Source organism: Pogona vitticeps, chromosome 4 (assembly GCF_051106095.1).
Source record: "Pogona vitticeps strain Pit_001003342236 chromosome 4, PviZW2.1, whole genome shotgun sequence".
Lineage (NCBI taxonomy): Eukaryota > Metazoa > Chordata > Lepidosauria > Squamata > Agamidae > Pogona > Pogona vitticeps.
The window spans coordinates 135,797,472-135,815,466 of NC_135786.1; the positions used below are offsets into that span (position 1 = coordinate 135,797,472).

The 17,995-nt window shown below is 40.0% G+C and overlaps 1 protein-coding gene across 2 annotated transcripts in view; it reads right to left on the reverse strand.

Annotated features, from left to right (window-relative positions):
- Nucleotides 1–17,995, reverse strand: part of ADCY2 (adenylate cyclase 2) — a 149,103-nt gene that overhangs the window by 113,549 nt on the left and 17,559 nt on the right. For both annotated transcript variants that reach the window (XM_078392565.1, XM_072998449.2), the window contains exon 2: nt 14,143–14,340. In XM_078392565.1, coding sequence (XP_078248691.1) covers nt 14,143–14,340 — 198 coding nt within the window. The remainder of the gene's footprint in view (nt 1–14,142; nt 14,341–17,995) is intronic.

A 17,995-nucleotide genomic window follows, 5' to 3' on the forward strand; every position in this document is an offset into this window, starting at 1 on the left:
GGGGGGGGGAAGATGAGGTGGGAATGAAAGAGGTGCGGATGAATTTAAACATATTAATATTTTTCTTTTAAATCAATCCAACACATGGATATTGATTCATTCATTTTTCTGAGAAAAGGACTGAGATCTGTCCCAAAGGAATATGTAATATTAGCCATGAGATCAAATACTTTTGAAATGCAGGCAGAAATACAGAAAGAGGCTCCATGAGGCAAAGAGAAAATGTGGTTAGTTCATCATCGAGGGAGACTTTTCTCAATCCCATGACTCACACAGGTGTGTTTGGTGAGGATACAGGGGAGGGTCTTCTTTGTTGTTGCTCCCAGACTCTAGAACTTCCTCCCACAGGAAGCAGTGATGGTGCCATCTTTGCTGTCCTTCCACAAGTAAGTGACAACCTTTCTGTTCAGGCAGGCTTTCCCTTAGTAATTGGATTGTTGTGCCTTATTGCTTTGAATGTGTTTTTGGTCTTGATTTTGCTTATTATTACTTAGTATGGTTTGTGTTTGATCTTTTTTAGTATTTACATACTTACTGTTTTTAGCTTTAAATATGCTAAAAGCTTTTGCAGACTTGTTTTTATTGTATGTCTTCCTGAGAATTCTAAGTTATTGGGAAGCAAATATGTTTTAGAATTAAATGCATATGTGTGCAAAGCACCATTCAAAGACTGAAGAACATCTTTCCTTACACTACTAGGTAAAGGTAAAGGTTCCCCTTGACAATTTTTGTCCAGTCGTGTTCGACTCTAGGGGGCGGTGCTCATCCCCGTTTCCAAGCCATAGAGCCAGCGTTTGTCCGAAGACAATCTTCCGTGGTCACATGGCCAGTGCGACTTAGACACGGAACGCTGTTACCTTCCCACCAAGGCGGTCCCTATTTATCTACTTGCATTTGCATGCTTTCGAACCGCTAGGTTGTCGGGAGCTGGGACAAGCGACGGGAGCTCACCCCGTCCCGTGGATTCGATCTTATGACTGCTGGTCTTCTGACCCTGCAGCACAGGTTTCTGTGGTTTAGCCCACAGTGCCACCACATCCCTCTAACAAGCCACTAAAAGCAGTAATGTTCTAGAAAATGCCCCGATTACTTCACTTGGGAATTTTTCACTTTTAAGAGATATTTTCTTTTAATTCAACTGAATTTTTCTTTAAAAACAAATTTTGTTTGTAACATATATTTGGAAACGGGGAAAGCTTTTTTTCTGCATTACAGCTCCAAGAATTCTACAATCACTATGATCCTGTAGTCCCAAAATGAAACTTTCCTCATCTCTGTCTATTAGAAGAGATGCCAAATCTTCTCAATGGATGGATCCTGGTTCCATCAGTAAAAAAGACACCATTCAGCTATTGCACCTTTCTCTCCTTAACAGACTTTTTATGATAAGAACAAAGCTTAGAAGTGATGGACAAAGAGAGGTGGGTTACAAATGTGAGATGACTGTAGTTCAGGGGTCAGGGAACTTTTTTACCTTTTACCCCCACCCCCCAAAAATAATTATATACGCCGAGATTACCCCCTTGATTTGAAAGGAAGGAAATCATACATTATTTGAATTCAAAATATTATTGAATCTACACAGGCTATGTACTGAACTAGCAGCATATATCATAAGTATCAATGGCTGCCAGGCTACGTACTGAACTAGCAGGATGCTCCAAATTTAATAAAGATGTGCACTATTTTTGCTGGAACACATTGCACTCCAGCCATGGGGTGGTATACTGTAGGGAGTAGTAAGGTGTCCAACGTGCCTAGCAAGTTGCATTAATTTTTTGCTAGCTCGCAGATGATGTAATCATCATCAGTGGCTTCCAGAGTGGTGCTAGCAATGACATGCTTGCTAGAAACAGCCAACACAGAATTGGGAGGGGGCATTTCCTGCCACTTTAACCATTCTGTGTGGTGTGCAAAAAAGAACAAACCAGGCTAAAGGTCATGTCACCCACCCTGGTGCCACAGCCCAATATCAAAGACCAGTGCACTATTTTCTTTTAATCATCATCAATGGAAAACTCAGCAGTGGCCAGAGGATTGGAAAAGATCGGTCTACATCCCAATCCCAAAGAAGGGAAGTGCCGAAGAATGTTCCAACTACTGTACAATTGCACTCATTTCACACGCTAGCAAGGTTATGCTCAAAATCCTACAAGGTAGGCTCTGCCCATTACCCCCAGGATTTTCATTTTTACCCTATTTGGGGTAATTTACCTCTGTTCCCAGACCACTGCTGTAGTTGTTTCCCTGTTAGATTCTGTGAATGAGGCAGAGCAACTGCAAAATAAAATTCCAAAAACATATACCAACTTATCTTCATTGTCTGCTTCATAATGGCAATACCCAATTGAGTGACCAGCAGCTAGCACTGGACAGCTTTTCTTCACAAGCATCCTCCATCAAAACACTGGTGCTAAAAGACATAATTTAATCAGTTTTCTGGGAATAATCCATGGCAAACTCTTCTGTCTTGGAAACTCCCTCAGAAATATACTATAAGACGGGGATGGGCAACATGCATCTCATGGGTCACACATGCCCTCCCAGGACAGTTTTGCAGTATCCCGGGGCCCCTTAGTTCTCCACATCCTACCACAAATTTTAAATTCTTACCGTTTGCTCAGAAAGTCCTTGTGCCCTCTGTGGATACGGGGGAGGGCACTTTTGCTATGTTTTGAGAGTCTCCAGTACACTTAGGGTTCCTCATACTGTATACTCAAAAAAGGTCTTTCTGAAAACATCTGTGGGATGTTTTCTCAAAGGAGTTTTTTAAAAGGATTTCAAAAAACATTTTTAGAAAAATTGAACCAATTTTCAGTAACAACAATCAACTAGAGTAACTTTTACAGTACAATTTAATAGCATGTAAAAATAATTTTTAAAAATGACAATTAGCCTCTAGCTTCACAGCATTCGGAGTGTGCCCCTTGGTCCACCGACTAATCAGAAAAAATGGCTCTCAGCACTCAAAACTTTTATCTCATCTCTGACCTCTGTGCATTAATCTGCATTCATACCCAGGAACACAGGTATATAATCCTACATGGATAAATAAGAGTGTCTGAAAAAATTACTTTTTTTGGACCCAACTTCCATGCCTCAGCCAACAAGACTTTTTTAAAAATAATTAAGAAAATAAAAGATAAATATGGGTATTGCATTATGGAGATTACAGGTTGCATACTCAGAGCTGAAACATGTGCAGTGTATACGTGAATCAATACATGGATGTCAGAAATACCAGGAGCAAGCCCAACCTTATCCTCACATGCACGTGCACACTTTCTTTTCTCCCACGTTTCAATGCCTGTGGACGGCTAGAAAAACAAAACCCTCAGCTGCAATATATATTGAGGGAGTAGGGGAAATAATGTTAGCGCTAAATAACATCTGCTGGACCAAAGGATTTCGATCTCCTGATATATTTATGACTAGTTTCTACACTTTCAAGAATGTCTGGAAAAGGTGCCAGCTGTGAGCTGTCTGAAGTTGGGTTTCCTATGAAATTTCCTACAGCACTAGCATAGACCTTTCCCTTAAGTAAATAAACTGATGGCCTCAAATGATTCATTTTAGTTATATTTAAACAGATATCTACTGGTTTTTAATCAACATTTGATTTCTTTATCTTTGACAGAGGAGAAAAGAAAATTTGGGATTATATTTTCTTATCAAGAGCAACCATTTAATTTAAAATTAAATGAACCCAGGAAATTGTTTTCCAGATAACATAGACTGAATTTGGAAGTGTTATCTAGATTCATATTTACTAATTTACTCCTTCAATTATAGGTTTCCTTACATATGTTTTACAACCCTTCCACTTAGTAATTGACATCTGCTGTTTGGGTCCATGTGAAGCTATGTCTAAGAGCGAGTTACATTTGCCGCTGGCCCCACAGAGGGTGGAAGCAGCAGCCAGAACATTTGAACTTTCCCATGTTTGATCCCACCCTCAACCCTCTTGAGAAACATGAATGGAAGTTCTGAGAGATTGTTTCTTGGGTTGTGTGATCCATGTGAGGGGAAACTCTGTCTCCCTGTAATTGGCATTTGCTGTCAGCAGCGATTACAATGGTCTTTCAGAAGCTATAGTGTAGGAGGGACACTACCATATCCCTCATGCTCATCATGAGAAGGCTAAGAGTCTTGACATGTCAAAACACACACACACACACACACACAGAGAGAGAGAGAGAGAGAGAGAGAGAGAGAGAGAGAGAGAGAGAGAGAGAGAGAGAGAGAGAGAAACCTGTGAAGGACAGGGAGGTTTTGCTTTATTTTCCTCCTGTATATTCTTAATCAATATTATCAGGGTTGGGGTATTTTATCAAAAGAAGGTGTGGCTTCATAAAACCCATTTCCACTTCTACCACCACCACCCCAAATCAAACAGTGGGCAAATACTGTTGGTGTACTTCTGCCACGATAAACCATTTCGTCATGTGGCTTTCCAACGGTGCCTTCTCTGATGTTTTATTTTCAGGATCAGCTCACAGCACCATCATTAAATTAATTTAAAGCTTCCTATCCCCGCTTTTCAACTTCTGAGGCTCCCTAGCACTCCCTCTTGCCATGGGAAAGCTTTTGGGAGCTTCAGGACATGCAGATGAGGTTTTTATAGTCCAAAATGGCCACCGGATTGCTGCCACCAAGATCAGGTCCTATTTCAGCCTGCTGCCTCTTGCTGCCAGCTCTGGACTGTGGACCAATGCTACTTCACTACTGCTCTTAGAGCGGCCACTTAAAACCTTGTCTTTTCATGACACAAAATATCTAGATTAGACATGGGCACTGTTTTCGTATCCCTGGGGATATGAATATGAAGCGTGGCAGCACAGGTGCCACAGAGGTACATTCCCTTCCGTCAGAACTGGCCGGTCCACCACTGGTTGCCACGCGGCACGCACATCCATCATCGGCCGACATCACATTGAATCACTGAACTAGCCTGGCCGATGCTTCCCTGTCTCCCTGCGCAGACTACCACTCCAGCAAGGAGGCGAGATAAAGAGTCTCCCTCCTCAGTTGTTGAGCAGTCAGCTGTGCAGGGAGATGGGAAAACATTGGCCAGAGTACTTCCACAATTAGTCCAATGTCAATGACGATGCACGCATGCCATGTAGTGACTAGTGAGTGGACCAGCCGGTTCTGGGGGGAAAGAAATGAACCTTCATTGCACTTGTGGTGCTACACTTCATGTTCGTATCCTCAGGGATACGAATACAAAGTGCCCATGTCAAATCTAGACCAATTTAATAACATCATTAAATATCCAGAAGGGCTGCCTGAGTTTTTATAACTATGAACCATTATGATTTGCTTGCTTGGCAAAGCAATGGAAACCCTTCTAATGAGAACGCTGACCTGTCACTTAATTATTTTTTCATCAAATTTCCCAAGCAGTTTACCTTTAAATAATTCAGTGGCTAAATATCCTGGCTCTGCGTTGAAAGCCTAAAGAAGCCAATAAATTGCAGAATTTCATTTGCTTTTAATGCGTTCTGGAGACAAGTGTTATTTCCAGAAGCAGCTCACAAATACTGCTTAAAACTACAATAGTGTTGGCTATACAATTTGTAATTTCAAGTTGTTTGATTCACAAGACAAAGTGCTACACATATTTGTTTTAATTTACAAATATATTTAATTTACCACTCATAAGAAAATAATTTCCAGAACTAACTTATAATGCAAAACACTATGCAAACCAACATGAATCTTTTCTTTGTTGAGGTTGTGGCTTTCCAACGGTGTCTTCTCTAATGTTTTATTTTCAGGAACAGCTGACAGCACATCATCAAATTATGATTCTAACTGACTGATTCTCCAGCTAGGAGCCCCAGTGATGCTCAAAACTGAACAAAATTTACAGTGGCAATGGGCTATACAATACATTCACACTATTGAAGAAACAGAAACCCAGAAGAGACAACATGGTGTTCATTAATGCCGTAGTGTGAGCCTGTGATATCTTTTGTTTCTCTGCTAATTTTTTTAAAAAATTACAGATAAGGGGCAAGATTCAACAGGGGATTTCTACTGCTAGAACAGCAGAGATCAGTGGAAATGGGCAGCAGAAATTTCCCCTTTCTGTTGCAGCTTACTGTGTACCCCCAAACCTTGCTCTAAAGCACTGGGAAACTCTCCAGAGCCAGTTTTCAGGCAGCAGCAAACTGAAACAAAATCCAAGAGAAATGGTCATCTTCTCAGTTTGTATCTATTCCAACAAAAGCATCCCTGCAATATAAGTAAAGTTGGGCCAAAACATGCCACAGAACTCCTGGCCTCTGCTTAAAATGCTTGCATTTTGAGTGACAGATTTTAAATTTTGCCATCCATATTTTGATCTTCTATAAACTATTGTTACTAACATTTTGTTCATTTGAATAGCATTATATCATCATTCTAGACCAATGTTTCCCAACCTTTTTCCAGCTGCAACCTCCTTTTATAATATCCAAGTAACCTGCAACCCTCCACCATATTTGCATAAAAAGACGGGACTCACACTGTTGAATACAGTATGGAATCTAGGCAAAATTTCCCTAGTGGGTGCTGGCTGGCACTGCAGCACTCCCTTCACCAACACCAAAGCCGGCCAGCAGCCCAAGCAGTATGCAGAAGTTTCCACTTTCCGTGAAAAGAAAAAGTGGAAGAGGGAAAGTGGAAGGTTATGGTGGCAGCCTGCATAGCTGGCTGGGAATAAATAGCACGGAACTTATATTCAATGAAAAATAACCACAGTGATGCACACACAGAGAGAGAAAACACTGTGACCGCCTTGAGGGATTGCAACCCACAGATTGGGAACCAGTGTTCTAAACAAAAACAGATGTGTACAAGGCACTGGAGAAAAAACAGCACTTGTAGATGAATGTCCTTGCTATACTTACGCCTCTAAAAACCTGTCACACTGTGCATGTGGGCTATAAATATTTATATATGTTGATGTACTCTAGAAGTATCAGTTTACTACAAATTCTGAAGCTGAAAGTTATAGCCCTTGTATCTTCTTTCAGGCATCTTTCAGAAAATACCAGGCTATGAAACACTGGCCAATTCTTCTTGGCCATTATCTTTAGATCTTTTTCAAAGCTGGAAAAATTCTGTTAATATATTGTCTGAATTCTCAAACAGCCAACACTTGCTCACTGTAACTCAACACATGTAATAAATTCCAGTATACTGTTGAAGCTCCATAAAACATTGGTCTCTAAAGTCTCATTTAAAAAACTAATGAGAGAGAAGTTCTTGAAGCAATACAAGTATTTTATTTCTATTTCCAGTTTTTTTTTTTTTTTAAAAACCAACAAACCCTTCATTTTAAGGGCAGAGCCTCTTACAATTCCCTTAGTAAAGGTAAAGGTTCCCCTTGACAATTTTTTTGTCCAGTTGTGTTCGACTCTAGGGGGCGGTGCTCATTCCCATTTCCAAGCCGTAGAGCCAGCGTTTGTCCGAAGACAATCTTCCATGGTCACGTGGCCAGTGCAACTTAGACACGGAACGCTGTTACCTTCCCACTGAGGTGGTCCCTATTTATCTACTTGCATTTGCATGCTTTCAAACCGCTAGGTTGGCGGGAGCTGGGACAAGCGACGGGCGCTCACTCTGTCCCGTGGATTCAATCTTACGACTGCTTGGTCTTCTGACCCTGCAGCACAGGCTTCTGCGGTTTAGCCCGCAGCGCCACCACGTCCCTTAATACAATTCCCTTAGTACAAAACAAAAAACAAACAAATAAACAGACAAAAAAAAACATGGTCCAGAATCCTCTTCATTTCTACTGTAGGCACAGCAGACCTTTGTGCATACAGTGGTCCTTTCCTGCCATTCATACAAGAGGTATTGGTTACCTTGTCGTGGAAAAAGAAACCTATTGTGTTCAATGGGCAGACTGGAGGCTGCATGGAGCACATAACCTATAGGGTATATTCCTTGTTTTTCCTAACATGGCAAAGAAAATTCTTGGCAAAAATACCCGCCTTATCTCCAGTGATGGGGGCCCAAAGGAAAGAAGTCGTTGTTTGGGAGATCAGGGGAAAAATACTTTCCTCTTTTTTGTTTTCTGCTCTAAAGACAGTTTTTCAGTTTTTCCATGGAAAAAGTTGAACACTTTGGGGAATGTAGGGAAAAAAAAATCCAATGAAGCATTTTCCTATTTGGAATAAGTGGCATATTTAGTTTTACTCATTCAAAATGCCAGGAAGTCCATAATGTTATAAGAATCTGTGAGTAAGATCTAGTTGTTGTAACTACACTATGTAAATGATGATGATGATTGTGTCATCATCATCATATTAGAACTGCAGAGCTGGAGGGGATCCTATGGATCATCGGGTCCAGCCCCTGTTAAGGAAACACAGTGGGGAACTGAATGTTCTCACCCAGTGATGGAAATCTTCAATTTAATTAAATTTAAACCTATCTAACCCACTCCCTTCAGGTTTCCAAGTTTCCCAGGGATCCCTATTGCCTTTGGGAACACATTGGAAGCCTCAGGATATGGTGGAGAAACTTTTCATATCAGAAAATTGCCACTGCCAGTTCTCCTGCTGGGTGTCCATGAAGTGGTTTGGTGCTGGTTTCCTTAGGGTTTCTTTCATTATCTGCTAGCACCCCTCAACATGCTTTTGGAGGGGCAATGCCAGCCAAATACAGTATACAATAAAATCAGACCATAAAACACTTGTAATAAATAAAAAATTAATAAATACAATAAACCTGTCACTAGCTAAAACTACTTTTGGATAAAAGTACTCAAATTAAAACCCATTTGAAAATCTCAGACAGTAGTACAAGGGAGTAATTCAGTCTCAATCTGCTTCCTTAAAATGGAGAGGGGTGTTGCCTGGCGAACCTCAATATATTAAGAAACCTCAGAGAGTAACAGCATATTTGTTTCTCTTATAAAGAGTTAACAACCATCTCTTGCTGTTTTGCACAAATGTACAAGCATTTCTGAAAGAGGGCATTATTTAAACATTTCCAATAACATGTTTACACCTCCTGTTTTATGCTTCACTATTTAATATCTTCATGCAGCCCCATCAATGCGAATGACACTCTAAGAAAAGTATCATTTGGAATAGATATAAACTAGAGATGGGGGGTATTCATATGCAAATATGAATACCCGCGCACAGGTGGACATAATGAGGGTCCATCTCCCTGGGGCCACACCGTCCACTCACCCATCCACTGCTGCAGTTGGCTCTCCATTTCCTTCCAATCGCTCTGGAGCTCGTGGTCGACTAGCCACTCCTGACGGAAGGAGGAAAGACGAGCCTCCCTGCCAAGCTGATGAGTGGCTAGTCAACCGTGATCTCCTGAGTGATAGGAAGGAAGTGAGAATTATATCCACCTGTGCGCGGGTATTAGTGTACGAAAATGAATACCCCCATCTCTAATATAAACCTAAAAGAAAATCTAATAGGGCTCTGGTCTCCTCAATTTATTCTCTACAAAATATCAAGATGTTTTTAAATAAACTTGCAATACATTGCTTGTGCTAAGTACAGATGGGGGGGGGCATCCAGGCAACCTGTGGCTACAGGTTTCTTAAAACTGATCTTGGTAATGGGCACCTGGGTTTCCTCATTAAGGTTAAAGGAGAAAGCTGCTCCACATCTGGCCCCTGGAGAACTTTGCTGTGTCGTGTTGTATCATTGCTTATATTGGCAGAAGAAAAAAATATCATAGTTCACTTAATAGTAGCCCCAATAAGCACAACAATCTACTGGAGGAGCTTCAGAGGGAATCAGAAAAACAGAAGTACAACTTAGTTTTTAAAAAGCAAACAAACAAAAAGAGAGCTAGCAGAGAGAGAAAGGTTTGGGAGAGGAAAGTGTTCCCATCTTTGCAAGCTTAGAAGTTGCAAATCTTGTCAATTTCTCTGATCAGTTTCTCTTTCTAATCACTGGTGTGCTTTCACTTTCACCAGCCCAGGCTGTTGCTTCCCTTGCTCCCTTCTCCTTCTCCCCAACCCCCATATGTGTGTTTACATGTTTGTATGTGTGTCTCAGTGTGCATGTGTTGGACTGCAGGGAAACCTTGCAGTCCGACCTGATTGATTTTCTTCTATCTGTAATATTGATTTAGCACTATCCCATTTTGAAAGAAACAGAAAAACAAATATTATAAATAACACGAGTGGTGAGTAGCTGTGAGAGACAGCCAGCACAAAGGGCAGGTGGGCACAGGACAAAACCTCAAATACAATGGTTCTAAAAGCCCATTTAGCCCTCCTGACTGATATACAACACAGTATGAAAACAAATTAGAAGTTTTCCCAAAAGGATGCACACCCCAACCCAAAACCATTGACTACCAGGCTACTTTAAACTGACTTCAAAAATCGCAATCCATCTCCTGATTTATTTTCACAGTGTAACTGTGGTTCTAGTCTATGGGCCAATTGTTCTGTTAGCACAAAAACATGGGAAACAGCAAGTTTAGCAGAGTATTGATTAGTCCAGGTAGTCCAGAATAACGCATGCACACACCAGCAGCTTCTCCTCCACCAAAGTGTATTTACAAAATATTTACAGCAGTTCAGTCTGGCAGCATAACAGGTAGCAATCATCACAAAGCAGGAAGATACATCTACTGTTCAGTTTCACATTTATATACATATACAGATTTGCTTGTGTCCAATCACATTATGTGTTGCATCATCATGAGTAAGTTTCTACACATCTGTTTATTATGGCTGCTCATTAATATACTTTATTCTGTTCAGGTCTGTAAATTTATCTTGACATGTTCTCCCAAAACTAGCTACAGGAAGAATAAGAACTCAAAAACAGAGCCCAACAGCCAAACTTTGGGGATGGGGAAGGGGAAAAAGCATATCAAAATAGGATGTGACTGGGCATCCAGTTCTGGTTCAGATGGGTGGTTTGGGGTCTTTTTTCCTGCCCCCTCCCCAACAGAACAGTTACGGGGTGTGTGTGTGTGTGTGTGTGTGTGTGTGTGTGTGTGTGTGTGTGTGTGTGTGTGTGTGTGTGTGTGTGTGTGTGTGTGTGTGTGTGTGTGTGTGTGTGTGTGTGTGTGTGTGTGTGTGTGTGTGAGAGAGAGAGAGAGAGAGAGAGAGAGAGAGAGAGAGAGAGAGAGAGAGGATTTGACCATGTCATTTTTAGAGGAAGGCCAACACCGTCTGCAACTTCTAGCAAATTCCACCCACTAGAGATTAATCAGAGATATTTCTGGCCTGCCCCACAAAATGCATGGTTTATGGGCTGAAAGTTTGGACTGGTTTTCACTGAGACTATAAACTAGTGTCTGGTCTAGACCATCTTGGATTTGGGAGGGTGGCTAAGATCGCTGAATACGCCTCCATATGAAAAAATTCCCTCAAAGAGATATAAGGGGGAAGGATCTTAATCTATTGTCCTCCCTGACATGCTAATTTTCTATGTGTAAGAAGTTTTTATGTAACCTACTGGGGAAAATCCTGCTAGCATATATTTATACCAGCATATTTCATATCATGTGCCAGTAATATTTAATTTAAACTAATGCAAAGCTTTCTAAGCACCACCACCTGCCTTCCAGGTTCCAAGGCTCCCTAGAGCAGCTACTTTTTGCCCTGGGAAAAGCATTTGTGGCCCTTGGGATACAGGGCAGGGGAGAGGGAGAGGGAGAGAGATTGTAATAATGAAAAAGCATCACTGTCAGCTCCAATCCTGGTGATTATTTTATTTTATTTTATTTAGTATTTTTGCCACCCACCCAACTGCACAAATGAGGATCTCAAAAGCTTCTCCAGGGCAAAATGGAGCCTTTGGATCCTGAACAGGGAAGGGGGAGGAAATTTTGCATTAATTTAAACTAAATATTTCTGCCATCTGAACTGGGTTATGCCAGTGGAAATTTATGCTAACAAAATTTTGCCCATTTCTGTCTTAGTATCAAGTGGCCTATTAAACCTTCCCCCCCCCCCCATGAAAATGATCCATTCACAAAACTTTTACTGGTTTGAACCAGAACCACGTGGGAAAAATGTCCAGTCATAGGTGAAATCAACGGGCCGCAATCCAGATATATATTATGCAAAGAAGTGGTACATTTATACAGAACACAGAACAAAGGGGATGGGTGCTGTCAATTTAAATATGTCACTTCTGCTGCTTTCGCTGCAATACCGTGGAAGGCAAGGAAGTATAAGAAATTCACATTTTACAAGGCACATTTCAGACTATGTGGTTTGTGCTTGAATGAAGGAGACCCAGTTTTATAGGTGGTCTTATTCAAGTAAGCTCTCACATCAAATTACTGTAGGCATATAATAAATACAATATCTACTGTAATCTGAAATGTGTATAACCCTCTTTATTGTTAATAATGTGATATATAAGGCCAAAATATCTACCCTCTTATTGAATAAACAAATATATAATCATTTTGGTCATAAATGTATCACATTCTTCATTGTAAATGTTAAAAGGAGTTTGTTTGACTTTTCTAAAACATCTTAAGTTCAATGTATGAACTTTCAGGATAGTTTGTCGGTATACATCAGTGGTTAGCTATTTCTATTGCCATTTGACAAATTCCAGGTGGTCCACCTTAGAGAAAAGAGAAAAATGCCTTCCTTTACTTTAAGCCTTTTATAGGTTTCACTTCAGTTGTTTAAAACTGGACACATTTCAATTTTAATCCACTAATGCAAGCTCACTCCAATGAGTCACTGAAAAGCAATTTAAGAGTGTATGTGTTTCTGTTGCCTGCCAGGTTACAGCATACTTCTGCGGCTGGCAACAAATTACTTGGTGACAGCCTAAAATCCCTTTAAGATATGCTACCAAATTCCAAAAATTCTACTTCAACAAAAGATAGGCCGCAATACAAGCCATCTTCTCTGCCCATGTCTTTCGGATAGCTCTGCAAGTATCAGAATTTTGGTGATACAATAACCCTTCACAGGATCTCCGCACACAACCAAGCATTTTTTAAAACCACTTTCCTCCATCTCCACCACACACATCTCTTTCTTGTATATATTTTAACCTCCCTAGATATGTAAGCAGTTTGTATTCCTGTCTATTCTTGCATCTATGGTTTGGATCCAAAATTAGGCACACGATATGCAATGAGGCTGAATCCCTGTCCCTCTCCAAGTGAGGTATTTAAAGAGTGGTTTTACCAGCTCCCTGCTCCCCCAGTGGGTTTCCATAGTCAGCATTCAAATCCTGGCTTCCAAAGTCCAAGTCTAACTCTATTCACTACACCACATTGGGTCTCCATTATGAGGAGGAAGGTGGGATAATCCGCTTTCCCCAATGTTTCAATATGGCTTAATCTGAATCTGACTCTATAAATCTTTCCCAGGCTTTTCTTCCTACTGTTTGTTTTCTTAAGAACATGGTCATGTAATCATTTAGAAATTAAGCAAAGGGAAGTGTATCCACAGGAAGATTCCTGCACAGAGGAAATTACATCAAGCACTATCTACCTGTCAATGAGACAATTTTATGCCATTTTACCTATGCTATATCTCAATGGTGACAAGTTTATTAGTGCTTCCTGAGCTGCATGCAATAATGATAGCAGGAATGTATCATCTTACAGTGACATTTCGCTATGAAAAAAATCTACATGTAGAATGCTACACACCCCTTTAGGATCTTCCGTGTTTAGGTAATTTATGTATAGCAGAAGGAATGGTGCAGATTAGCTGACATTCCACAGCATTACACAAATCAAAAAATAAGCCCAAATATCCACAAGTTTACTTTTCACTCAACCAGTGATCTAATGATCAACTTGCAATATTGTTGTGAGACACTACAGTGGTTGTTTCTGAATGAGAAATGTCATTCAAAAATGTCCATCTGTTTAATATAATCTTGTGCAGCACGAATTCATTTAAGTGAGGTTTTTAAAGAATGTCCCGTGTGAATGTGCCCTATCTTTTTAAACAGAGAAATATAAATATTTCTAACTATAATGTTCTTTTGATAATCCAGTTATTCCAAAAAGTGGAAAACTTGAGTACATAATCTTTAAGCATGTAACACCTTTTCTTTAAACCTCCTTAAGGATTTCAGACGAAAAATAAATCATTGCCTTCCAAACTGGGAGGATTCAATTTCACGTTAAACAGAAGAAGAAACCAAGAAAATAACCAACAATCCCTACCTGGTCCCACGGACAGATGATTCCTCCAAACCACATGAAGAGGTATCCCATGGCAACCAGACACACCCAGACAACCAAAGAGAAAACGCGAAGGAACTTCTTGAATAACGGTTCTATGCAGGCAAGGATAAATATGGCAAAGAAAATTGCCAGAGCTGTTGGAACAGTTATCAAGAATGCCACATGGTCCTCAGTCTCCTGAAAACAAGAAAAAAAGAGGAAAACTTACAACTTAACCCAAGTAACAAAGTAGCCAGTATGTGCCTTTATTACAGAACATTTAAAAATATTTGATTAGCTAGTGTCAGACAGTTCCCTTCTTGGGTATCAAGCATGCAAGATCAGGAACTGCATTTTTCACTGACCTTTTACTGTCCATTTAAACTGGAGGTTTAAAATTTAACACAAGGGTGGGTGGGATCCTTTTGTACAAAAACCAGATGAAGCATACTTCTTAGCTGGCTGTCAGAACAATTTAAAACATATTAGTTTGTGATCCATTTAATCTTATACCATCTGTAGCAGCACACTCTGGAACTTTTAGTCCTGGAATCAGCTTACCTTTTGAATGACGTAATTCTATCTGCCCTGATGCAAAGGGCGCATTGTGATGAGTTTCTCTTTGGTGTTCTGTGCATATATGCAATGAAAGGGAATTAGAGTTTGTCATCCTAAATGTACTTACTAGAGATTGTTGCATCCTACTGAATTTTGTGGAGTTTTCTCTACTGAATAAACTGGTGCTTAAGACTGTGATAGAAGCAAATGACCAATATGGAAATAAAAACTAGGATCCAAAGAATTATGCAACTAATTCCATGAATACTCGGGGCTTTACGGTTTGCCCCCATAATCCATGGCAAAGAACTTTTGAAACTAACAGAGGTTTCAAGAGCTGTTTATTGCTGTAGAAGGATGGTCAGTTGCCAAAATTTCCACTGAGCAGTTCACCTTACTCACATAAGCCTAAATAACACTTTCAATCATTCCTGGCTTACTTATTTCTACACAGTCTTTCCATTCAGGGAATCCACAATTCAGCTGACAATACACAAAAACAAATATATATATATATTAAAAAATGTGTAAGAAATGTATATTGAGAAGAACAATGAGAACATTCACTTGTAACACTAAATCATATCTTAGGGACACATGAATGAACAGAAGGGATCTCTGTGAAGCTTTGCAAGCACAAGTCACCCTTTCCTTCTCATCTCTCTCTGTGAAATTAGGAGCAAAAAAAAAAAGTAGAATTCAGGCTCCTTTTAGCAGATTCCTGGCTTACTGCATCTGAGCCAGGAATTGTGGTTTCAAAGAAATTCAAGTCAATTGCTAAACAAGCCAACTACAGTCCTGCATTATTTTGCTAATCTTTTTCAGGAACCAGAGTTTACTCTGAATCACAGTTCCAGAACTGCACATAACAACAGAGCAGGTGACTGCTAAAATTTAAATGGTTTCCCCCTTTTTTTCGCCTGGGGAAGCCTGATTTCCATGGGTGTGTATCACAGTGGATCAACCCATATTCTCCCTGCTGAGTAGTCACACCCTGGGTCACACGAACAGAGAGGAAACAGGGGAGAATCAATTCTGCCATTTGGCAGAGACGTCTTTCTGCCTGTGCACATCATGCTAAAATAATGGTTTAGAGCAGTGATCCCCAACCTTGGGCCTCCAGATGTTCTTGGACTACAACTCCCAGAAACCTTCACCACCACCTCTGCTGGCCAGGATTTCTGGGAGTTGAAGTCCAAGAACATCTGGAGGCCCAAGGTTGGGGACCACTGGTTTAGAGCACTTGCTCAAATCATGGTTTAAAGCACTTGCAGATTAAGCTTCGAGTGGGAGGGTGCCTCAGTCTACCACTGTAGAAGATGTCCCCCTCCTTGCACAACAGGCCATTTGTGATTTAGTTTTATGTATGGATGACAATCCTCAAGTGTTCTGTACTTTCCAGAAGCAAGGACAGAACTGTGTTCTTCATGGATGCAGAATACAAACCATGGCTGAGAATATCGTAAGTATTCATAGGTTACCAAAATAATACATTGCATGACCTGTTGGGTCAGATTTAGTCAAGTCATGTGAGCATATTTTCCCCAACAGTTAAATGCTCCTTTTATCTCAATGTCTTTGATAGAGTTTCATGTGGGTTCACTAATTCCCAATCCACTTCTTATTATATAGCTCTTCAAAACTGCCAAACGCCTGCTGTCATTCGATCTAAGCCATTCCTTCCATATGTATTTCTTCAAATACTTTTGTCAGAGATTGTTAATGCATCACCCAATATAATTTTGTAGTATTTAAGTATCTGAACTAAATGATCTCAACCTGGAACTTAACTGCATATAAGCATCTGAAAACCATCAACTAACTCTTCCAGTGCAATAATAAACTCCTTAACTTCACTACTTGATTGTGCAGAATATAATCACTTAAGAAGTCATTAATGTGACAGCTCATTGCATCTTGGGAAGAATAAAATGATTTATAATAATCAAATCCTGGTGTATTTTCTTTGTTGCTAATTGGCGAAGTATTAATTCTCTTTTTCACAGGCGGATAAAATCTTCCTTACTTTTTTTTGCTAAATTACACGCAGGTAGTTCCCATGGTCTATTAATGGTAACAACATACTTTTATGTACAGTGTGTTTCTTTATATTTGAGATGAATTCATACTACCCAATTTTTTTCACTGAAGTTAGGCTTTGCAATATCGCTTTAGATCACACATTGGCTGAGATCCAGCCGGTGCAACTATGAAGTGTAAGTTGTAATGATGCTATCACCCAGCTACTTTAAACTTTATTTTAATTAAATTTAAAACTTCCCATTCCCCCCCTTCATCTCAAGGTTCCTAAAGGCTTCCCCAGGGTAAAAGGAATCCCTAGGAAGCCTTGGAAACTGAAAAGGGTGGATAGAAAGTTTTAGTTTAGTCCATTACAAGTAATAACAATTTCTGGGAATGAATTATGTAAACTGGAATCCTCCAACTCATACCAAAATACTGTAGTAGAATCCCCTGAAAGGTGTTCAAAAACATGTGGGTGGAAACTAATTGGTCCTCTTCAACAACCCCCACATGTAAATACCAGGAAAGAAGGAGCAGAAAAATCCAACCCATCAGTGCACCAAACAGAGATATAAATGCCCATGTGGATATCCTCATTGTTTGTACTTCCTTCATGATTGCTCTAAAATCCCCCTTGGCTTCTGTCAGCTAAAGTTGCTTTGGTAAGATTAGGCTAGGTTCACTAGAATCTGATGTTAAGATTCCTGAAAAAGTCTGTCTTTTCCTCAAATCTGGCTGGTAACAGAAGGCAATGTTGGGTACTCAATGGTCCACTTCAGTTTGTGCTAAACATGCCCAAGTACCTCTTGAAGAAACCTGCTTCGCTATCTCGAGTCTACTCATCTTAGACACTACAATGCCTGCTGGGAGGCTTTTCCACTCCCATTTCCTGTGTTAGTAGTCATATGGGATTCTTTCTCTGGATGATGAACATTTTTTTCTACTAACTACAGTCATAAAATCCAATAAAACATGTATTGAATCTCTATTATCTCTTGTTTGCAAGGTGACTTGCAATAAACCAGTAAAAAAATCACAACTCTGACAAAGAAATCCTATTGAATTCTCAAAAATAAGGCCCAGAGAGTTCAATGGGGCTTGTTCCCAAATATCTAAGTATAGGATTGTAGTGTTATAGGTTTCAATATTAAATATTCTCATACAATATCCGTTGCAGCTTTCTTTCTTTGTGGTTACCTCTGAAATTATTCTGTGTGGAGTAGCAGTTAAGAGTAGATCATTAACACTTCATCCAACAAAAGATCCTATTCAG